The 24,928-nt window shown below is 42.3% G+C and overlaps 1 protein-coding gene across 1 annotated transcript in view; it reads left to right on the top strand.

Moving 5' to 3' along the window:
* Nucleotides 1-24,928, top strand: part of LOC124721487 (lysosomal-associated transmembrane protein 4B-like) — a 177,768-nt gene that overhangs the window by 123,597 nt on the left and 29,243 nt on the right. Inside the window, exons 2-3 of the mRNA XM_047246494.1 lie at nucleotides 3,107-3,271; nucleotides 7,281-7,434. Of these exons, the coding sequence (XP_047102450.1) occupies nucleotides 3,173-3,271; nucleotides 7,281-7,434 (253 nt within the window). The 5' untranslated portion in view covers nucleotides 3,107-3,172. The remainder of the gene's footprint in view (nucleotides 1-3,106; nucleotides 3,272-7,280; nucleotides 7,435-24,928) is intronic.

Raw genomic sequence — 24,928 nt, forward strand, 5'->3', positions numbered from 1 at the left:
GGATCCACGGAAGGTTGTTGGCACATCGAAGGTAATAGTTTGGCTTGTAATTTGGGGTTTTCGAATTGGTGGGCCCCTCTTCCTCCAGAATACATAGCAACTGTCCGTTATGTTCAGTAGTTATACGAAGATGTGCTAATATCTGAAGAACGGACGTTTCTAACTTCCTTTCAACATGGTACTGCATCACCTCATTATGGGCTAGCTGTCCGGGCTTACCTGGATACCTACTTTCCCCAGACATTGACAGGTGGTAGGCGTCTGATGGAGTGGCCAGCACGTTCCTCGGATTTAGGTCCATTAGATTCCTATTTCAAGGTAATCGTGTATGCGGTGAACAACAGAAACTTTGGAAATCCCAGGAAGCTGATTGTTTATGCTTGTGTTCACATTCCGGTAAGTGTGTTACAACAACAACCTTACAAGGTGCTGGACGTCGCGCACATTATGTGTTCTTTATTTGTTATCACTAGCATTTATCTTGCTCTGTACAAAATACAGAACAAATAAAACCATGCTGAAATGAAAGACCCCATCGTTTTTACGATATTGCAGTGCCTGTGTTGTTAAGAAGAACGATGCAATGCGGTGACTACAACCGTTATGAAATACATGCAATGTATTCGCATTTGCGAATAGGAACAATTATCAGCCGTGCAAGGGAATGACGCCAATGAAAATTTGTGCTGGACCAGTACTCGAGCCTGGATTTCTCGCTTTACTCGAGAGGTCGTCTTAACCACTTTGGCTGTCCGTGCACGACTCACAGCCGGACCCGAACTTCCATATCTCGTCGTTCTGCCGCCCAACCTGCACTCGTACACATATGTAATTCTCATACAGAAGAGGACATTTTAACTGAAAGTCGCTGCCTGGTATCGGAGGACAAATACACTACTGGCCATTAAAATTGCTGCACCAAGAAGAAATGCAGATGATAAACGGGTGTTCATTGGACAAATAAATTATACTAGATCTGACATATGATTACATTTTCACGCAATTTGGGTGCATACATCCTGAGAAATCAGTACCCAGAACAACCACCTCTGGCCGTAATAACGGCCTTGATACGCCTCGGCATTGACTGAAACAGAGCTTCGATGGCGTGTACATGTACAGCTGCCCATGCAGCTTCTTCACGATACCACAGTTCATCAAGAGTAGTGACTGACGTATTGTGACGAACCAGTTGCTCGGCCACCATTGACCAGACGTTTTCAGTTGGTGATAGATCTGGAGCATGTGCTGGCCAGGGCAGCAGTCGAACATTTTCAGTATCCAGAAAGGCCCGTACAGGACCTGCAACATGTGGTCGTGCATTGTCCTGCTGAAATGTAGGGTTTCGCAGGGATCGAATGAAGGGTAGAGCCACGGGTCGTAACACATGTGAAATGTAACGTCCACTGTTCAAAGTGCCGTCAATGCGAACAAGATGTCACCGAGACGTGTAACCAATGGCACCCCATACCATCACGCCGGGTGATACGCCAGTATGGCGATGACGAATACACGCTTCCAATGTGCATTCACCGCGATGTCGCCAAACACAGATGCGACCGTCATGATGCTGTAAACAGAACCTGGAGTCATCCGAAAAAATGACGTTTTTCCATTCGTGCACCCAGGTTCGTCGTTGAGTACAGCATCGCAGGCTCTCCTGTCTGTGATGCAGCGTCAAGGGTAACCGCAGCCATGGTCTCCGAGCTGATAGTGCATGCTGCTGCAAACGTCGTCGAACTGTTCGTGCAGATGGTTGTTATCTTGCAAATGTCCCCATCTGTTGACTCAGGGATAGAAACGAGGCTGCATGATCCGTTACAGCCATGCGGATAAGATGCCTTTCATCTCGACTGCTAGTGATACGAGGCCGTTGGAATCCAGCACAGCGTTCCGTATTACCCTCCTGAACCCATCGATTCCATATTCTGCTAACAGTCATTGGATCTCGACCAACGCGAGCAGCAATGTCGCGATACGATAAACCGCAATCGTGATAGGCTACAATCCGACCTGTGTCAAAGTCGGAAACATGATGGTACGCATTTCTCTTCTCACACGAGGTATCACAACAACGTTTCACCAGGCAACGCCGGCCAACTGCTGTTTGTGTATGAGAAAACGGTTGGAAACTTTCCTCATGACAGCACGTTGTAGGTGTCGCCACCGGCGCCGACCTTGTGTAAATGCTCTGGAAAGCTAAGCATTTGCATATCACAGCATCTTCTTCCTGTCGGTTAAATTTCGCGTCTGTAACACGTCATCTTCGTGGTGTAGCAATTTTAATGGCCAGCAGTGTACAATACTGCAGTGCCTGTGTTGTTAACAGTAACGATGCAACGTTCCTTCGGACGTGCATACATGAATGCAAGAGCCATATGGAAGTTTGCATGTGGCCGTGGGTCGTGAATGGATAGTCAAAGTTGTTAAGGCGACCGCTCACGTATAAATGCGGGTTCGAGTCCTGGTCCACCACAAATTTTCATTGCCGTCATTCCTTCATACAGTTAAAGGCTGTTCGTATTCGCAAATGCGAATACATTTAATTTAATTCATGTACTATCGTTTTTCCTGCGTAAACCTCTATCCGTTTGCTATATCACAGGACCCGTTTTCCAAACAAAAATTACAAGTAGCATCCAGAATTGTGGCTTCCGAAATGGTCACTACGTTGGTAATATAGCCTCACAGATTCCCCCCCCCCCGCCCCCCCTCTTCCATCTCATGCTACTTGCCTTTAAATTTCCCGCTCGGGATTAGCCGAGCGGTCTCAGGCGATGCAGTCATGGACTGTGCGGCTGGTCCCGGCGGAGGTTCGAGTCCTCTCTCGTGCATGGGTGTGTGTGTGTGTTTGTCCTTAGGATAATTTAGGTTAAGTAGTGTGTAAGCTTAGGGACTGATGACCTTAGCAGTTAAGTCCAATAAGATTTCACACACATTTGAACATTTTTTGTCTTTAAATTTCTTTTAAGTTTATAATTGTGGTTCCGTACTTACAGACCAGCCTGCATTTTAGTAATAGTGCTAACAATCGTCTTTTTAATTGCGTAGGTCTCCAGATCATCGCTACCGTCTCTAACCGTACTCTGTTTGCTTTGTGTTCCAGATCGAATAGAAGAGGACGAGACGAAAGCACAGAAAACTACGCTGGTGATCCAGAAAGCAGCTGGTAATGACAGTGCGAACCCAGGCAAACACCATGATGCTGGCAGACTGCTGCTGCGGCTGCTCACTGCGCACGGGAACCATCCTCATAGCGCTCTGGTACCTGGTCAGTCTCTCAGCGAACATTCCTTTCTATCTTCTGCAGAGTAAAATAACGCTGAAAACAATATTAGATCTTCTGCCTAGTGTGAGAAGTTGCCTCCATTATTTGTTCGAAAAAATGGGGGAATGTAGCTGACATTTAATGTTAGGTTCCATCGTAGGGGTGTAGTCGAATGTCGTGCTTGTCTAAGGCGACTGTCTGGGGTAAGCAGCGTATTCGGTTTCGAATGGCTATCTAGCACAAATTTACACTTGCACAAAAAATTCATCACGCTCAAGTTCAAAATTTCTTGCTCATTTTCAGTGATACCATCCTATGTATTTCATCATTGATGCATCCAGTGCAGTTCTTTAAATTTCGTGGGTATAAACTCTTACGTCAGGCTAAGTCTTCAACATCTCAGTACTCTAAATGTAAGGCTCCCAAACACCATATCGTTTCCAACGATGTGCGATGTGCTTTTCTTGTAAAAAGGAAGCCCAGATACGCTCAGTGGGCAATTTTTGGCCCCGTCGGAGCTTCAGTAGGTTCGCACCGCCAGATACTCGCACAGTCAACATAGTTACCATGGGATGTGGAATCTTTTGAAGTCTAAATGACAGATGATTCTCGGTGAAGATGTACATGTCCAGGTGGGTTAAAGTGCATCCCACTCTTTGTTAAAAGCGCTAACATCTGTTAAATCACACACACTGTGAGAACCCTCATCTGGCTATTTACAGCTCTCTCTTGTGATGGGATTAACAGTGGTTTGTGTGTGCGTGCGTGCGTGTGTGTGTGTGTGTGTGTGTGTGTGTGTGTGTGTGTGTGTGTGTTTGAGTTTGAGAGAGAAAGAGAGACTACATGCGTCAGTGACTTTAAGAGAGAATGGTAACAGTTCTAATTATTACTCTAACACTAGTAGGACAAAATAAACGAGTAAACGTTTAGTGTGCGCGAAAGTAATACTGAAATTCTAATATAATATATAGTGGTCTGAAAGCAAATAACAGTCAGAGAAATCGATAATTCAATTAGATATCGAGTTATGGAAGATCACTGTATAAATGCACGTTAGCAACTCAGAACTCCTCGTCGTGCAAAAATGAAAACAATGGCTCCGAAACGCCCCATAATTTTGTCCTCCGTGATGCTGGGTCATCGCGAGAAGACCATGGCGGTTCCGCATCCGGAATCCATGCGCTTCTAGTGATACGAGATAAATTACTTAATTTACTCCACCACTGATTGGAAAGGAGACGTTTACTGACGGATCCAATACAATTCTCAGCATTGTTTCACTTGTGAAATGCGCTGAAGGAAAAAGAAACCTGACACCAAGGAGGAGTTATGCAACATAAACGAAAGTTGGTAGGCGTGTTTCTAGGCACATCTGAAGGATTATGTAGATTCACATTTCCCTCCAGTCGCATAACAGTGGCGCTAGTAGAGCCACAGTGAGGATGCAAATTCAGTTTTTTCTTTAAATACATGCTGTATCGATCTTGGGTGTTGGTTACCTTTGAGACTGGACGTCATAAGCTGATGTTCAGAAACATTCTATAGTCCTTCCACTGAAACAATAAACGTACGCCGCTAACAGTAAATGCATTATTTCTAACTGGTTCCTTGTAACTTCCGCAGAAATCTCTACCTATGCAAAAGAAGGTAACAGCTGAAAGCTATTAAGTTAAGAGCCACATAAATCTTAATTGCGTACTTTCCTCAACAGGAAAATATTTAAGTTTAACACATTCACTGTTTACATACTTTATCAATTGTGCGAGGGCTGTTGGGAAAGTAAGTTCCGATCGGTTGCGAAATGGAAACCACTGTTAAAATAACAAATGTTTTGTTTGCAGCAGTTAGCTACACCTTCCAGCCACTTCTCTATATAGTCACCTCTCCGACTTAGACATTAGTCTTAGCGTCGTACCAACTTTCCAATTTTCCAATACCCTCGTCAAGTCGCCTGTGCTTTCCGTCAGTTCTCTACGCTGATCTACAGCTCAGTATCTGTGCCAAAACGTTGGCTTCACAGCCTACAGTTCATGGCAGCAGAGGTGAAACTGACTGGGAGCCAATTACGGGCTGTATTGTGGGTGATCAAACACTTCCATCGAAAATGCTGCAGGAACATCTTCATTGCCCGTACAGAGTGCGGCTGAGAACAGTCACGAAGCAAGAACAGCATGACAGTTATATTATGTGGACTGAATGACATCAGGTGAAATCTCTCACCGGACCCTCATACTTGGAGGGAGACACTATTTTCTACGCATCTTTCCATGCTCACCGTGCACTCAGAACTGAAAAGAGCGACGTGACGCGATCGTCGAGCATACTAGAGGCGCCGCCCAACACATCGGAGGGGCGGTCGAAAAGTTCCAAGCCGTGATAGTTACCGTAATGTCTCATACAAACAACAACACCTACTTTTATGGTGACCCTTAGTTTTGCCACTAGGATGCGTTGTATACCGTAGTGTAAGCAAAATGGCAAATATCGAGAGAATCAAGACCGTGCTGTGATTGAATATCTTCATTTGAAGTGAATGACGCCAAAGGAAATTGCAGAAGACATGCGGAATACACTTAAGGACAGTGCTCCGTCTTTTGCAACAGCTAAAAACTCGGTGTCCGACTTTAAAAGTGGGGAAGATGGGCCAAGGAGCGAAAGGCTTGTCAACCGTTGCCACTGATGAAACAGTGACTGCAGTTTGCGATACGATTTTGCAGGATCATCGAACAACATTCCAGCACATTGAAACCACATTTGGAATCTCCCATGGCCGTGCTCGTGGCATGGTTGTGGATATTTTGGGAATACAGAAAGTTTATCTCGGTGTTGTGAAGAAATCGTCCGCCAATTTGAAGGAGATGAAGACGGCTCTCTCGCAAGGTATGTGACAATGGACAAAATGTGAATTCACCACTTTGATCCTGAGACAAAACAACAGTCACAACAATGGAAACATCCTTCATCCCCTACCCAAAAAAGTTCCGGGTGAAAAAATCAGTCGGTATGGTGATGACATCGGTCGTCTGGGATGAACAAGGGTATGGTGGATTACTTTTAAAAGGGCGTAACTATAAATGCATCATACTACTGCACTCTCCTGAGCCGTTTGAGAGAAGAGATAAAGAAAAAAAGGCGCAGAAAATTGGTGAGCGCAGTTCTTTTGCGTCAGGACAACGCACCGGCGCACAAGTCCTTGCAACGCTGGAAATTCTGCGTAACTGCGGGTTCGAATTGTTACGTCATCCACCATATTCTCCATATTTGGCTCCATCAGACTTTTATTTTCACAAACCTAACAAAATATCTCAAAGGACAATGATGATGCAGTGATTGATGCTATGAACGCTTGGTTGGACTCGAATTCGAAGACCTTTTATTTGGATGGTTTTGCAGAAGTTATCTGAGCGTGCCCGAAAGTATACTACTGTACAGGGGTATTATATTGATAAATAAATTCTTATTATGAAATTTCTGTCATCCTTTATTTGTTAGGCTAGAAACTTATCGAACCCCCCCCCCCCCCCCTTCGTATGTGCAAAGCTTCATCGGACTTACACAATGTTTCAATTTTTCAATTTCATAACCGATCGGAACCTACTTTCCAAACAGCTCTCGTATTACACAACGAAGATACACAGGAAGACAAATATTTCGACATCATTGGTTTCCCAGAAGCATTGCACCTGAGCTAAACACCGGAATTGCCAATTGGTAAAGGATCAATGCCTCCGAAACGCGGCGCAATTAAAACATGAAACTAAAATTTTAGTGGCTGGTTACGTTGCATTTTTATTTATATTGAAATCAAATAGTATCGGAAACGTCATGCCAAACATGCGTATATGTAAAGAAAATGTCTCTAATTATACAGAAAACTTAAGCTCCCGTTTCTTCCTATCTTCCTGTGTCCAGAGAGTTTCTATTTGGCTTACACTCAGCGTGTGAGATATTACCGATACTTCATACACCATTCACATAAAATGAATAACCCTACAAAATACTGTGCCGGCAGGCAGCCAGCCTGGTGCAGCTGGCGACAATGGCGTACCGGTTACACACAGGGGACTACATGGGTGGAGCCAACGACCAGACGCTGCAGCGCATGTTCAGCAGTGACTCCAACTCGCTGCTGCCGCACCCCTACCTGGACACCGTCGAGATCATGTGTAAGTGCCACCTACCTGCAAAGCCACTGTACTCTCTCTAATAATAAGGAACCATAAAGAATCCAAAACTAAAAAGAATGAGCACGCACTGCAACATACGTTCAGCACTGCCCCCAGCTTGCTGTAGCTGCACTCCTACCTGGACTTCGTGGAAATTATGTGTGAGTCCCACCTACCTGCAAGCCATTCTACTCCCATTAATAATAGAGAAACACACAGATTCCAAAACTAAATAACAATGAGCACACACTGCAGCACATATTCACCACCGAACTAACTTGACGCTGCAACACTCACTGAGTGGAGTTAATTTGTAAGTTCCATCTATCTGAAAATCCACTCTACTCTCTGCAATAATAGATAACCACACAGAATAACGAAGAGCGCACACTGCAGCATATGTTCAACACTGAGCCCAGCTCGCTGCTGCCACACACATATCTGGACTCTGTCGAAATCATGTGTAAGTCCTACCTAGCTGTAAAGCCACCATACTCTCAGTAATAATAGAGAGCCACACAGAATCAAAAACTAAATAACAACGAGACCTCACTGCAGCACTTACTCAGCAATGAGACCAACTCACTGCTGTTACACCCCCAACTGTACTCCATTGATATTATGTGTGAGTCCCACCTAGCTGAAAAGCCCAACTGTACTCTTTGTAATAACGGAAAACCACACTGAATTCTAAACTACGTAATGCCTGTTCACCACAGAGAGCGACTTTCTGCTGCTGCATCCCTATCTGGACGTATCTACATGCAAATCTATAGTCTACAAGCCACCTTACGTTGTGTGGCGGAAGATACTTGATACACCACAATTATTTTCGCCCCTCCTCTGTTCAACTCGTCAGTGGTGTGTGGGAAGAACGACTGCAGGTAAGCGTCTGTACTAGCTCTATTTTCTCGTTGTGGTGATTACGCGAGACTTACGTGCGAGGATGTAATATATTTCTCGACTCTTCTTGGAATTTCAACAGAAATCTTCTCTGTGATGGACGATGCCTCTTCTGTAGCCTCTGCCATTGTATATTGCTGAACATCTCGGTAACTTTCTCGCACTTACTAAACGAACATACGAAGAAACGCGCCGCACTTAGTTGGATCTTCTATTTCTATCGAGTTGTAATACGCCAGGAAGTTTAAAATCAGCGCACGTTCCGCTGCAAAGTGAAAATTCGTTCTGAAAACAATCCGTCAGGCTGTGAGTAAGCTATTTCTCCATAACATCATTTCTTCCACCAGTAATAGTCTCGCAAGGTATGCAGAAAAACTTCTGTGAAGTTTGAAAGGTAGGAGATAAGTACTGGCGAAAGTAAAGGCGTGAGGGGATGTCGTGAGCCGTGCTTGGATGGCTTTCCGGCGAAAAGCAAAGGCCCCAGTCCGGCACACAGTTTTAATCTGCCAGGAAGTTTCACGTGCTGGTCTTTCTGCATATCACGTTTTGTGGAAGTGGGAGGTTTTGCGACTACAGAAATGGAAGCTACGTTTCGATGTAGTGAAATGGAAGGAGGGTTGGGGTTTAATGTCTCGTCGACGACGAGCAAACGAGAGCGTAACTTACCCATTATTTAATGCAACGTTCCACAGGTATGAATGTCCTGCGGCTTGCGTGTAAGATAAAATACACTCTGAATTTTCAGCCACATAATTTCTGTTCTTCAAGGGCAAATTCAATCCTCTACATCCTATTTTGCCACTTGATTTGAATGTAATGCGTGAGGGTGTCGCCGTGAAGTGATTGAAGGAGGATACAAGATGACTGAGAAAAACTTTCTAGTTGGTGTAATGAATGGCAGCTAACTCTAAATGTAGAGAAATGTAAGTTAATGCAGTTGGGTTGGAAAAACAATCCCGTAATGTTTGAATACAGCATTAGTAGTGCGCTACTTGACACAGTCAGGCCAACTAAATATCAACGCGTAACGCTCCAAAGTGAAATGAAATGGAACGACCATGTGATGATTGCAGTGGGAGAGGTGAATGGTCGACTTAAGTTTACTGGAAGAGTTTTAGGAAAGTGTGGTTCACCTGAAAAGGAGACCGGATGCCGAAAAATAGTGCAACCCATTCTCCAGTTCTGCCCGAGTGTTTGGGATATCACCAGGTCAGATTAAAGGAAGACACCGAAGCAATTCAGACGTGGACTGCTAGATCTGTTATCGGTAGGCTCGAGTAACACGCAAGCATTACGTGGATGCTTCGTGAAGACAAAAAGGAATACCTGTAGAGAAGGCAAGGAACACTATTGAGAAAATTTGGAGATCCGCCATTTGAATGTGACTGCAGAACGAGAGTATTGCCGCCAATGTACATTTCGTCTAAGGACCACGAACATAAGATAAGCGAAATTAGGTCGCGTACGGAGGCAGATATACAGTCGCTTTTTGCTCGTTCTATCTGCGACTGGAACAGGAAGGGAAATGACTAGCAGTGATACAACGTACCCCCTCCACGCACCTTATGCTGGTTTGTGGTGTGTGTGTGTAGATGTAGATGTAATATAGTACTTCCAAACTAAAAGCACACTCGCTCCTTTCCCGCTAGTCCGACCTGAATTCACGTGACGGTCGAGGTTAACTGTCACAGCTTGAGGTGTTGCCTGAAAGTCCTGTGACTGTCTTTTCGTCATTCTCTGAGTTAATTAAGTAAAGTATGTCTTATTGTAAATCAAAGGATGTTTATAGTTGAATCTTTCATCCGTAATGTGTTATTCAAGAAGACAAATGAAATTTTTCATGAACTATCTTGAACTCTAGTCTTCCTACATAAAGATACGTTCAGAAGTTAATGACTAAAAGGCAGTCCAGTGCCGATGTCTCTAATCTAAGCTTAACCGTGAGCCTTTAGTTCGAACTCCTGAAACGACAGCAAAAATTTTGCGGGAAATTATTTCTAACCCGAAAAACTTGTCAGGCGGCTTTCGCGTAGCGTTGCTACCTCTGGATCACGGTGTCCCGGTTTCGATTCCCGGCCGGGTTAGGGATCTTCTCTGCCCGCATCATTCATGGAAGAGGCTAGACTGGAACGTGTACAGACTGGGAATGTGTACGATCGCTGATGACTGCGCAGTTGAGCGCCCCACAAACCAATTATCATCATCATCAGGCGGCTTTCACAACAGACAAGTGTTCAACGTTCGTTTTATCATTCTGATCTTACGTCCTTACGTCTGAAACCGCAGCTGTGTTTCATGTGTTTAAACATTAGTTCCAGCTAATAATGAAAAGAGGCCAATCATTACAAGCGGTTGCTTAAAAAGGTTGTGGATGACGAACTTGACCCGACACTGAATTTTATGAGTGGTAGAGGTTGCTTTCACCTTTCTCGCCATGTGAATAGTCAGTAAAATTGATATTGGGCCATCTAAAATTCTCACGTTGTGCATCAGATTCCTCTTAATGATCAAAAAATTGAAGTTTTGTGCGCAGTTTCAGGTTGTTGAATTATCAGTCAGATATTCTTTGAAACCAATGCCAATACAGGCATTTGTCTTAAAATTTTCGAAACGTTCTGCTCTCAGTTAAAGGAACATGGGAAGCAATACTTCTTCTTCCAACAAGATAAGAGATACGTGCCTCCCGTCTCGTCAGTCGCTGTCACGTATTCATGAAGCCTTCATTAAGAACGTACAGTAAGGAAAGGTTTGTGGCTGCCTCGTTCGTCATTCTTGCCTCCTTATAACTTTTATCTATGCGAATATTTAAAAGGAAAAGTGTATGAAAATAACTCTAAAACGTTAGACTTATGAAGGAAAATGTTCTTCAGAATACTGAAACAATCGAAGTTACATTTTTGGGTGAAGAAAGTTTGGATTGGATGTCACACGCTACAAAACTATAGATGAGCAGGGTGACTATTTCCGACGTACTTAATAATTTTTAAATCGTTGTAATTTTTCAAATTTTCAATAGTATTTTCTGATGTTAAACGAATTTTTTATCTATGACTAAATGTGCGTTTTACTGATGTTGGGTCGCTTTTATCTTGTAACACAGCACCAACCTCTTAGTTTTGCAACAGAAGTTACCAATTAGGTGAAAAGTACAAAAAAAGAACGTCACTACAAAAAAAGGACTCTCAAAAGTACACTACTGGCCATTAAAATTGCTACACCACGAAGATGACGTGCTACAGACGCGAAATTTAACCGACAGGAAGAAGATGCTGTGACATGCAAATGATTAGCTTTTCAGAGCATTCACACAAGGTTGGCGCCGGTGGCGACACCTACAACGTGCTGACATAAGGAAAGTTTCCAACCGATTTCTCATACATAAACAGCAGTTGACCGACGTTGCCTCGTGAAACGTTGTTGTGAGGCCTCGTGTAAGGAGGGGAAATGCGTACCATCACGTTTCCGACTTTGATACAGGTCGGACTGTAGCCTATCGCGATTGCGGTTTATCTTATCGTGACATTGCTGCTCGCGTTGGTCGAGATCCAATGACTGTTAGCAGAATATGGAATCGGTGGGTTCAGGAGCGTAATACGGAACGCTGTGCTGGATTCCAACGGCCTCGTATCACTAGCAGTCGAAAAGACAGGCATCTTATCTGCATGGCTGTAACGGATAGTGCAGCCACGTCTCGATCCCTGAGTCAACAGATGGGGACTTTTGCAAGATAACAACCATCTGCACGAACAGTTCGACGACATTTGCAGCAGCATGGACTATCAGCTCGGAGACCATGGCTGCGGTTACCCTTGACGCTGCATCGCAGACAGAAGCGCCTGCGATGGTGTAATCAACGACGAACCTGGGTGCACGAATGGAAAAACGTCATTTTTTTAGGATGAATCCAGGTTCTGTTTACAGCATCATGATGGTCGCGTCCGTGTTTGGCGACATCGCTGTGAACGCACATTGGAAGCGTGTATTCGTCATCGCCATACTGGCGTATCACCCGGCGTGATGGTATGGGGTGCCATTGCTTACACGTCTCGGTGACCTCTTGTTCGCATTGACGGCATTTTGAACAGTGGACGTTACATTTCACATGTGTTACGACCCGTGGCTCTACCCTTCATTCGATCCCTGCGAAATCCTACATTTCAGCAGGACAATGCACGACCGCATGTTCCAGGTCCTGTACGGGCCTGTCTGGATACTGAAAATGTTCGACTGCTGCCCTGGCCAGCACATTCTCCATATCTCTAACCAATTGAAAACGGTTGGTCAATGGTGGCCGAGCAACTGGCTCGTCACAATATGCCAGTCACTACTCTTGATGAGCTGTGGTATCGTGTTGAAGCTGCATGGGCAGCTGTACCTGTACACGCCATCCAAGATCTGTTTGACTCAATGCCGAGGCGTATCAAGGCCGTTATTACGGCCAGAGGTGGTTGTTCTGGGTACTGATTTCTCAGGATCTATGCATACGAATTGCGTGAAAATATAATCACATGTCAGTTCTAGTAGAATATATTTGTCCAATAAATACCCGTTTATCATCTGCATTTCTTCTTGGTGTAGCAATATTAATGGCCAGTAGTGTAGTAGGTGGCTGAGCTAGAGGTACGCACAATCACGTCCTAAGGCGAACCCACCTGTTTGATTCGGCGAGTTGGCACATTCAGCGACGCTCCAGAATGCAAAAGTCCCCTGCCTCACTTTCACAGCCCAAGTTCCGACGTTACGATATTGCTGGCGACACATTCGTACACTTTGAATGAAGTTATAGACCAGCGAATAGGTTACTTTGCCAACAAATAAGTGTCAAACTCGTGTGTTAAAAGCGGACAACAGAGTCCGCCAGAAAAATGTATACACACTTTAAGGAACGAGAAGTATTACTTACGTGTTTATTTTACATTTAACAATTGATCACACATGTTGTACAACCTTGAGTTTAGCACATGGTTACTTTAAATGTTCAAAATGTTCACCGTTGGCGGCTATACACATAACAGAACGACGAGCGGTCACCGCAACTACGCCAGTCAGTGTTACAGTGGAGCTGCACATGTCGCTCTGATCTCCTGGCGAAGTTCCTCCAGCGTGCGTGACTTACGTGGATAGACGTTATCTTTCACAGTTCCCCACAAATAAAAGTCCATAGGTGTAAGATCTGGCTACCGTGGAGGGAACTCAATGGGCCGTCTTCGTTCAATCCAATGCCGCGGGAAATTGTCATCCGGGAAAGCTCGTGCGGATAGGTGGTAGTGTGGAGTCGCCCTGTCCTGTTAGTAGAAGACCTCTTCATCAGCTCCATAAAGCGTAGGTATAGCTGGCAAAATTGATTTTATTTATTTATTTATTTATTTATTGTTCCGTGGGACCACATTTAGGAGAAGTCTCCATGGTCATGGAACGAGTCAATACATGAAATTATAACACGATTGTAGAAACAGATAAAATGAAATATAAGAAACATATTCAGGTGACAAGTCGTTAGTTTAAATAAAGAAAATCAAGAATGTAACACTGGAATTTGCTTAATTTTTTATCTCTTCCAGGAGCTCCTCGACAGAATAGAAGGAGTGAGCCATGAGGAAACTCTTCAGTTTAGACTTAAAAGTGTTTGGGCTACTGCTAAGATTTTTGAGTTCTTGTGGTAGCTTATTGAAAATGGATGCAGCAGAATACTGCACTCCTTTCTGCACAAGAGTCAAGGAAGTGCATTCCACATGCAGATTTGATTTCTGCCTAGTATTAACTGAGTGAAAGCTGCTAACTCTTGGGAATAAGCTAATATTGCTAACAACAAACGACATTAAAGAAAATACATACTGTGAGGGCAATGTCAAAATTCCCAGACTATTGAATAGGGGTCGACAGGAGGTTTTCGAACTTACACCATACATAGCTCGAACAGCCCGTTTTTGAGCCAAAAATACCCTTTTTGAATCACAAGAATTACCCCAAAAAATAATACCATATGACATAAGCGTATGAAAATATGCGAAGTATACTACTTTTCGTGTTGAAATGTCACTTATTTCAGATACTGTTCTAATGGTAAATAAAGCGGCATTTAGTTTCTGAACACGATCCCGAACATGGGCTTTCCACAACAGCTTACTATCTATCCGTACGCCTAGGAACTTGAACTGTTCCGTCTCGCTTATAACATGCCCATTCTGTCTGATTAAAATGTCAGTTCTTGTTGAATTGTGGGTTAGAAACTGTAAAAACTGAGTCTTACTGTGATTTAACATCAAATTATTTTCCACAAGCCACGAACTTATATCATGAACTACATTATTTGATAATGTTTCAATATTACACACAAGATCCTTCACTACCAAAGTGGTGTCATCAGCAAACATAAATATTTTTGAATCACCTGTAATACTGGAAGGCATATCATTTACATAAATAAGGAACAGCAGTGGCCCCAGCACCGACCCTTGGGGAACGCCCCATTTAACAGTGCCCCATTGGGACTGAACATCATTACCACTCTCAATATTGCGGAGGATTACCTTCTGCTTTCTGTTCTTAAAGTAGGAGGCGAACCAATTGTAAGCTACTCCCCTTACTCCATAATGTTCCAACTTCTGCAGTAATATTTTGTTGTCAACACAGCCAAAAGCCTTCGTTAAATCAAAGAAAACACCTAACGTTCGCAACCTTTTATTTAATCCGTCCAAAACCTCACAGAGAAAAGAGACTATAGCATTTTCAGTTGTTAAGCCATTTCTAAAACCAAACTGTACATTTGACAGCAAATTATGTGAATTTAAATGCTGCAGTAACCTTGTATATACAACCTTCTCGATAACTTTAGCAAACACCGATGGCATAGAAATAGGTCTATAATTGTCAACATTATCCCTGTCTCCCTTTTTATAAAGTGGCTTCACTACCGAGTACTTTAATCGGTCAGGAAACCGACCACTCCTAAAGGAAAAGTTACAGATATGGCTAAGTACTGAGCTAACATACGTGGAACAATACTTCAGTATTCTGCTAGATACCCCGTCATATCCATGAGAGTTCTTGGTCTTTAGTGATTTAATTATTAACTCAATCTCCCTCTTGTCAGTATCATGGAGGAGCATTTCAGGTAACAGTCTCGGAACACTTTTTTCTAAGAGCGCTATATGATTCCCTGTTGGGACTAGGTTTCTATTTAGTTCACCTGCTATATTCAGAAAGTGATTATTAAGTATTGTACATATATGCGACTTATCAGTAACACGGACATCCCCACTACGCACTGATTCTATATTCTCGACCTGTCTCTGCAGACCAGCCACTTCCTTTACGACTGACCATATGGTTTTAATTTTATCCTGAGACTTAGCTATTCTATCTGCATACCACCTACTTTTTGCCTTCCTAATAACTTTTTTAAGCACCTTACAATACTGTTTGTAATGGGCTGCTGCATTTAGATTTTGACTGTTTCTAACGTTTTGATATAATTGCCACTTTGTTCTACAAGATATTCTTATCCCTTTAGTCAGCCACCCAGGCTGCCTGTTTGTGCTAGTACCCTGTTTTGAACGTTCTAACGGAAAGCAACTTTCAAAGAGCACGAGAAAAGTCTTGAGGAAAGCATTATATTTATCGTCTACTGTATCAGCACTATAAACATCTTGCCACTCTTGTTCCTTGATAAGGTTTACAAAAGTCTGTACAGCAACTGGATCAGCTTTCCTAAAAAGTTGGTAACTATATTTAACATGTGTTGCAGCACAAAAATCTTTTAGACTTAAAATTTGTGCATCATGATTATATGAATTAAGGATTATATGAATTAAGGAGGTCTACCAGCATCCTTTTCCTTGCACAATCACTTATACAATTAATATTGAAATCACCACATATAACTAACTTTTTGTATTTCCTATAAAGTGAACCAAGAACCTCCTCTAGCTTTAGCAAAAATGTTGTGAAATCGGAGTCTGCGGATCTATAAATAACAACAGTAAGAAGTTTAACTCCACTAAATTTAACCACACCTGCACAACATTCAAACACCTTTTCAGTGCAGTACTTTGAAACATCAATTGACTCAAATGGGATACCGTTTTTCACATACATGGCTACTCCCCCACACCGCAAAGAGCTCCTAGAAAAGCTGCCAGCCAACCTGTATCCTGGTAAAGGAAGCCTCTGAATTATCTCCTTATTTAAGAAGTGTTCAGATATACCAATAATTTCAGAGTCATCAGCTATAAGCAATTCACTAACTTTATCTCTAATACCTTGTATATTTTGACGAAATATACTAATTCCCTCATTACTCGGATACCTAAGCTTTGTCAGAAGTGGTTCCTTTGTTAGAGAGACTTCCCTTAAGCAGGAATACCTATCAGCTGACTTCAATCTAAAAACGGTACAGCTCTAACACCCACAACTACCGGAATTTTCCCATGAGTGATCCCACCACCCCCACCTATGCTGTCACCTATAAGTTTTGCCAACCTCCCCTTCCCATACCTGTTGAGGTGCAGGCCATGTCTAGTGAAACCCGTCCTACTGATAGACTCCACCGACACCACTGAAATGTGACTCATGCCTTCTGTCATCAGCGCACCTCCAAGTCTCATGTTATTACGCCTGACGGCTGTATTAAGATGAGGCCGATCGTGACGCTGAAACAGTTCCACGAAATGCACATTCGTGTTGCCAGTCTGAGTGGCTATCTTTTCCAGGTCACCATCTATGTCATACTCCCCATCCCTATCAATACTATTACCAGCCCCACCCACAATCACTACCTGATCCTCTTTAGTAAAATCCTTACATAACCCTCCTATGTTAAAAGTCACCTGAGCCAATCCTGCATTAGGCTTCACAATGCTGGTGACCTGGTACTCACTCCCCAAAACTTCCTGCAACTGCTGGCCTACACCTCTACCATGAGAACTACCTAACAGCAGAACCTTCTTCTTTCTCTTAGACTTTGCAACTGTCCTCGCCACCGTAACTGCTGAGGTCTGCAGCATACTTCCTACATCTACAGCTACTAGAGATTCCTCTCCACTAGACTCTGACAGTTGGTCATATCTATTACAAACACCAATAGTAAAACTATCTGAAAATCTCCTTCTCCTAGCAGATCTCTTGCCAACAGCCAGCTCCCATTCCCCAACCCCCTTCTCCCTCCTCATCCTATCTAGCTCCTCCTGTGCGTTTTTCAACTGCACCTGAAGGGCACAGATCTTACGCTCCTGCTCCTCTATCAACTTACTCTTGCTACATAACCTGCAGTTCCAGGAGAGGATCTCACCAGAATGCCCACTGGCTTCCCCACTGCATTCCCCCCCAGTGAAAATACTTCGAACAAGTCTCACACCGCAATCCACTACTCACGAACCTACGGCAAAGCCCACACTTCTCACTCATGGTAAAATTTTACAATTATTGAAACAAGAAAACAACTTTATCTAAGTTCCGCTACTACAATAAGAAGATGTTAAAAACTGACTACAATTATCACAAACTTGCTCTACAAGGGAAGTAACTACTATTATTGACAGTATTAATCAACAACAAATGAGAATATAACAAAATACTAACACAGAAAGAAAATCAAACGTCTAATGACAGTAACGAAACTGAAAGCAGTTCGCAAAAATTTCTTCTGAAGTTATTTCACCGGAAAACACCAAGAACACCGGTTGAATACTACTAAAGTTCCTAAATAAACTACTATACACAAACAATTAATTAGTACTTAGCTTTCGATGCGCCGCTACAGCTGCAACTGGTCAGCGCGGAATGTAAACACGGGTAAGAGGTTAAGTTGCTCGATACGAAACACTCACAAATATCAGGCCACAACACAAGAAATGCAGAGGTGAATGAAGAAACCACTAATAAGTCACTTATATAGTAAATATTATCACAAAAACAGTTAAAAATATATATCTGAAACCTAAAAATAGATGAAAACTTAGAGAGCGATCTCACACGCAGTCACGCGCTTATGATGTGCGTAACATTTCCAGGTACACTTCTCCAGTGACAGTAGCATCAAAGAAAAAGGGTCCTACTAAGCCCACATGAACCCCTGGTAGATTGGCCGCTTTATCCACATAAACATGCGGATTTTCCGGTGCCCAGTACACACTGTTATGCCGATTCACGGATCCATTAAGTTCAAATTGTACCTCGTCTCTCCACACAAACTTCGTCACAAATTGTTCGTCATCAGTTACCATTTGCTGATACCACTCGCAAAACTGCATTCGGCGATCAAGATCGTCATCATTAATCACGTGCAGTAATCGTGGAATGCAAACATTCCACTTTGCAGCTTTCAGAATTCTTCGTACACTTGTACTACTAGCTCCCACTTCACGTGCACATTGCGTAGCAGACTTCTGTGGATAATTAACAAACGTTTCCCACACAAGAGCCGACGAAGCAGGACTTGTAGCTGTACGCTGTCTTCCAGATCCTCCTTTGTGAATTCACAAATGGCTCCATGCAATTCAAACTTGTCAGTGATCCGTTTAATTGTTAGGCTGGTTGGCTGTTCTGTTTCAGACTTCCGCCTCCAGTGACGTTGCACTTCAACGACATTATCAAACTTGAAAAACCACTTCACAATACATTTTCGTTGCTCGAATGTCAAACGTGCTCCAGCCCTCTTGTTTTTTTCAATACCGAGATGAAAGTACTAACGTCTGTTGAGCCAAAGACCATACTACAACATAATCCTAACTCAAATCGAACGACAATATCGATATCTCGATAGTGCCTGACAAACAGTGTATACATTTTTCTGGGGCACTCTGTATACTACAATTAAGTTGATTTACACAAGTATAACATTCAAAATCAAAGAGATATGTGCGTCACTCCAGAATTTAAGGAGCATTCACGAGATCCATAATTCCGAGTAATCGCTCCCCTCCGTACTCTCTACGAACTAGCGACACCAGAGAGAGGTGAAACAACAAGCGTGCATTATATGTGCGCACACACACACACACACACACACACACACACACACACACACACACACATACACACACGCGCGCGCGTTCAACGGCGCCTGTATTAAATATTCTATCAAGCGGGACTTCATATACTAGATGCCTGGGTATTGCAATACTGCTAGGCACAAAAGTTTCTGTATATTCAGCGATGTAGTGAGAATAGCCCTACTTACTAGTGCAATGGAGAGAGATGACGCAGTTAACCAGCATAAGCTTTTTTTGTCACCATGCTAAATATTTTTTTGTGCTCCTATCACAGTCACTTCCTACAGTACTGTACACGGTTTTACTCTGAAACATCAGATCAACTACAAAATCAGTTTATTGCAGCACTAAGGTTGGACCACCTCTAGTAACATGATCCGCTCTTGGTCAATCATCGTCACGATCTGTCGTAAAGAAGGGAACGCTACTCCTATGTGTAAACATTTTCCTGGCTGTGACGTCAGATATATCACTTTTCATAATAATCATAATTAAAATACTTCTGTAGGCTCCAACGATAAGTAACGGCTATACTTGCTCAGAACAACTATCATAAGAATTTCTGTAGATATATGTCTTATCTAAACAGTATTTTTACTGGCGGACTATGTAGCACTAGAACCGTCGGGCTTTTCTAACTCCATAGAACCGCCATCGGGACAAAAATGTCCTATCTCTAGTCGATACGTACACAGCTTGTTCTTGGTCTTTTTTAATGTTGAAGATGAGTTTTTCTCTAACAAATAGTTACTCCAATAGTCTGTTATTTTGTTTTAATTCTAAACATGGAATATTTTCATATTTTTTGTCCAAATCAACTTCAAAATCCAAATAATTGAAAACTGTTTGTCATATCAAAACGAAATCTTACGTTTTTATAGAAATACTGCCAAGTCAAAAAGCTTTCATTACAAAATGATACATTCAATAAGCAAGCAAGATGTAATATAGACTCAGTATGTTACCATAACGTAATAGAGGACTACGCTTTCTTACACATTGTTTAAAGGTAAACGTTACAGTCTGCGTAAGTAAATAAGTTCCTTTTAGATACCTTCAGATCATAGTTGTCTGCAGACTAAGCTTTTCAATCAGCGCAGACGCAGAAAACTAAAAATTGGCCGTGCTTTCTCTAAAATCTGTGCCAATTCCGCAACGAGCCTTGTCATCTTGCTCTTTGTTTCATCTCTGTAGATTATCCAACGATTGATGTCTACTAAATCCGGTATATTATAAAAATATGAACGGGCCACATACTTCCATCAGCTCTCATTGGGTACTTGCGAGCCATCTGTTCAGCATCATTTACTACATATGCAGATTTTGTTACATGTCACTGTCAGTTTGTACATCTGGATGCAGGGAACTGGGAACTATTACAATCATACCTGACTTTCCATTGTACTCTGTGAACGTCATAGTGTCCTTTTGAAAGCTACAGTTATGTATACGTCTTCACGAGCTTTCTTCATACACTCAGGCACTTCACCTCCTGTTTTGTAAATTGTAACAAGCAAGCTTGTCAGATTTGTTTTCAAATACCGTGCAAGGGAAACTGAGGTGAAGTAGCTGTCATACGTGCAATTTCTTCCTTTATTTAAGTATGGCTGCACAAGTTTCTTCACTACAAAGTCAGTAAGACGTCCACTACCACGACAAGTTTCACTTTTACAAACACATGGGAATTAATTTAGCATACATTCAGAATCTTTATCTAACGCCATCCAGTATTTCTGCACATACATCGAAGGCAGCTACTGCTCATCAACACAGGACAAGGACAAGGAATGCAAATGTTTTGACAGTTTGCTATGACTCTCTTGCACATCTGATACGAGAGCAAGCATATCGTTTTTTTGTCGCTCCAACCGTGTCAACTACAAGTCAAACCTGATACATATTATGATTTTCCTGAAGCGATAATCTGACATCACGGACTTGCAAAACTGTATTCTCATTTTCTCTGACCAAAGAAGTTCCACTTCTATTTCTTCTGATTCAGCGGCATCACTACCACATAGAATAGTAAGAAATGCATCAAGCTGTCCTAACGGTAATGACAATGTGTGTATGGGAGCCCCTCCTTTGAGGCAGTTGAAATTTTAAAATTTTGATTATGTGTAGCGGATTTTTTAAATTATTTTTCAGTCTCCCAGTTCAAGATTACCGCTTGTAGCTCAGAAGATCGTTTTGCTCGAATTGTACACATCTTGCACCAAGTCATCATTTGTTACTAGCAGGTTCCTACAGATGAATGTTTCTCATAGCAAATTTAAGACTTTTTATAATTTTATTTTATAGCACACTACCACTATTTATGATTATAAGGAGACAGTAACAGTCCAGACTGTTCTGATTTAGAAAGTCGCAATCACTGTTATTCTTGTTTATAGTTATTTCATCTTCTTCGGCCCGCATGGGCTGAAGGTGCTGTTAGCGATAGTATCTATATCCATTCTTCCTCGGAAGATGTTTAAAATGATAAAAATTTCTTTAAAATATTAACATATTGTTAAAATACGGTTACAGAAATTAAAATACAGACAACTTCCTTGGAGTTTTCAAAAGTTTTTGATTGTGATGTATTTCAAAATTGATGTCTTCTATTGACTTTCTGCTATTGGCGATATTGGTGGGGTGTGGTTTGTGAGTATCAGTGATTAGGAATGCGCAGGAAGTGGAATTCGGTAATTTTAAAGATGAAGTGGGCAACGCGTATGGATTGTGTAAAATGTGATAGACGTTTAGGGCTTTACGTGCCACAGTATCGGTTGTGGTATTAAATCTCAATTTAAGTCCTAGGCATGCCCCGACCTTTCAAGGCTAACATTACCAACCTACTATCACATGTTTTGCGTCAAACGTTTAATTTACAGCTATCAGCAACAGTATTTGTGTGATCTGGTTGTAAATCCGTTAACAAACTGCGGTAGCTTCACTAAATGTTATGCACGTTACGACATTCGCCTTGTCCACATGAGCGGGATATGAACTGTAATTGGTAACAATTGCACCTACTTTTCACTCAAAGAGATTTATGGTATGCGGGGGGCATTAAGTAAGTAACGAAACGCTTTTTTCCTGAAAGTAGACTGGTTTTATTCAGGGTTTCAATACACCATGTTACTCCCCACTGTTTCGGCCACAAAACCATGTTTTTCAACGTAAGCTGCGTTCAATGCGACGGCGTTACGCCACCTTACTGGGAGAGCGTGTGTGCCCGCATTGTACCACTTTACTGGTCGACGCCGGAGCCAACCTGTTGCTGCATCAATAACCTCCCCATTATCCACTTACCGCTGCCTGCAGACTGCATCCTTCATTGGGCCAAACAGATGCTCTTGATGGTCTCCTGTTAGGCGGAGAGTAACCCAGCGGGGACACTCTTTTGAGGACCGCAACTAGTAGACAAGTGTTCCAGCACTACCAACGGAGACGTCCAGGTCAGCAGCGAGGTGTCTGATTGTGATCCGTCGATCACCTCGAATGAAGGTGTCCGCACGGTCCAACATTACAGAAGGCACAGCTGCATGCGGCCGGCCGATACGCTGGAGATCGAATAGGTTTGCGCGACCTTGTTGCAATGATGACAGACGCCTCGTCCAATGACTCGCCATGCTTTTTTTCACTGACAGGTCTCCATAGATATTCTTCAACCGACCACGATTATCTGCGATGCTCTGGTTTTCCGCCAAAAGAAAATCAGTGACAACTCTCTGCTTGGAACGCCCGTTACAGACGCCATTTGGGAGCTACGTTTAGTGCCGTCACCTATCGGAACTTACTGAAACTGTTAAGGGCTCAAGCGGGAATACTCGACGATGTCCAATAACAAATTGCACTTTTTTTAACAGAAATTGGCCGAGAAAAAAATGTGTTGCATTACTTACTGAACGCTCCTCGTATAGAACAGTGGTTTAGAAACATTCAAAATGTGGTGTGGAGTGATAGGAAAGAGAAACCTATATTTGGGTGTTAGAAAAGAAATAGAGGAGTGGAAGAAGGGTCACAATGACTTGCAGTCGAAAATGATTCTTCCGTAAAACCTAAAAAAATGCTGAGGCATAAATGATGGGGTCGGTAGCTGTAGATGGTTCTTCCTATTAATTATTGGGAGGATTGGCCTAAGAAAACGCTGGTTGGATCTGGAGGTAATCTGGTTGATGAAGGGACCTCTGGGATTTCTGGAGGGTTGGGTGTAGGGCTAAGAAAAGTTGTCATTGTACTAGAGGAAGCAAAAGGGAGATAGGGTTTAGGGATATCAGTATACTGTGTAATGATGGTTTTAGTGTAGGCATCACGTTGGGGACCGAGTGCGTGGTAGTGGATTTTCTTATGGGCTCACACTGTGAAAGTAGTTAATGTTAACCACCGTTATTAACTGTAAAATAATGCACTTATGTACAGAATTTGCGTTAGTAAAAAAGTGATTACGTGCGCCAGCTGCATGAATATTAATAAATATTTCCCTCGTAGCTGTAATAGCGGTATGTATCAACTTCATGCACCTCTGCCTGGAACCTCCATTGTGTGGAGGCAGAACCTGAATCATACTCCTCGTTTATTAAATATTCCCGGTAGCCCTACTAGTTTTCCGCGAAGCGACCGTTTTACGTAAAATAGTGAAGGACATGAATGTCGGTTCATGTTGTAGTAGTAGTAGCAGTAATAGAGTACCTTCATTCACCAGTGGACGACTTCTACGAGGATATTGGGCACATCGTGATGTTACAGTTTAAGAAAAAAATTACAGACCTAGTACAAACCACCCCGCCTTCACCTGAAGTAATTAATTCGACATATCGAGCAAACTGTAGAACAAAAAGCTAGGATGGCACTGAGTAAATGTGTTCAGGGTGAAAAAAATTACAAAATATATGACATTAAAACGTGTGTTCAATTCCTAATGCTGAAAAAAACGAAATTTCAAATCGTAACCATCCGAAGAAGAACAGCCATAACAAAAAATAAAAACACAGCATGTAGATCAACTCCACGAAATCTGTCTATGAAGATGCCTTGCAAAGAATAAAGGCAAAATGCGTATGGTACAAAAATTATGTTTCATTCAGTTGTGATTAGACAGTCCCAAAATAATAATTATCATGATACCGAAATAATAATATTTCGTTTTTCTCCCAATAATATTCCAATGTCCTGGATATACGATGAATACGACGCTAAGAAGAACATGGAGCTCATCACAAATCATCGATGATTCATACTTTGGTTTAAAAGCATAATGTAACTCATAATTGTGTTCTTAACTTGTTGTTTGAAATTAAGCCGAAGCTCAAAGAGAAAATTAAGGTTTCATCACTCAACAAAATTTCAGTTAATAGAAAGTGCAGGCGTTGTATTTGCAGTCTACATTAGCAGCTGCTGATCAGGTTACTTTGCAGTGGGAGTAGCTGGTTGGGGGATTGCGCTAAAGGATCAAATGGCCATTTATTAATGTCTCGTAACAGAACTCGGTGGCAAGAACATGGAAAATACATGATTCAAATACACTATGTGATCAAAAGTATACGGACATCTGGCTGAAAATGACTTACAAGTTCGTGGCGCCCTCTATCGGTAATGCTGGAATTCAGTATGGT

This window comes from Schistocerca piceifrons, chromosome X (genome assembly GCF_021461385.2).
Source record: "Schistocerca piceifrons isolate TAMUIC-IGC-003096 chromosome X, iqSchPice1.1, whole genome shotgun sequence".
Classification (NCBI taxonomy): Eukaryota; Metazoa; Arthropoda; class Insecta; order Orthoptera; family Acrididae; genus Schistocerca; species Schistocerca piceifrons.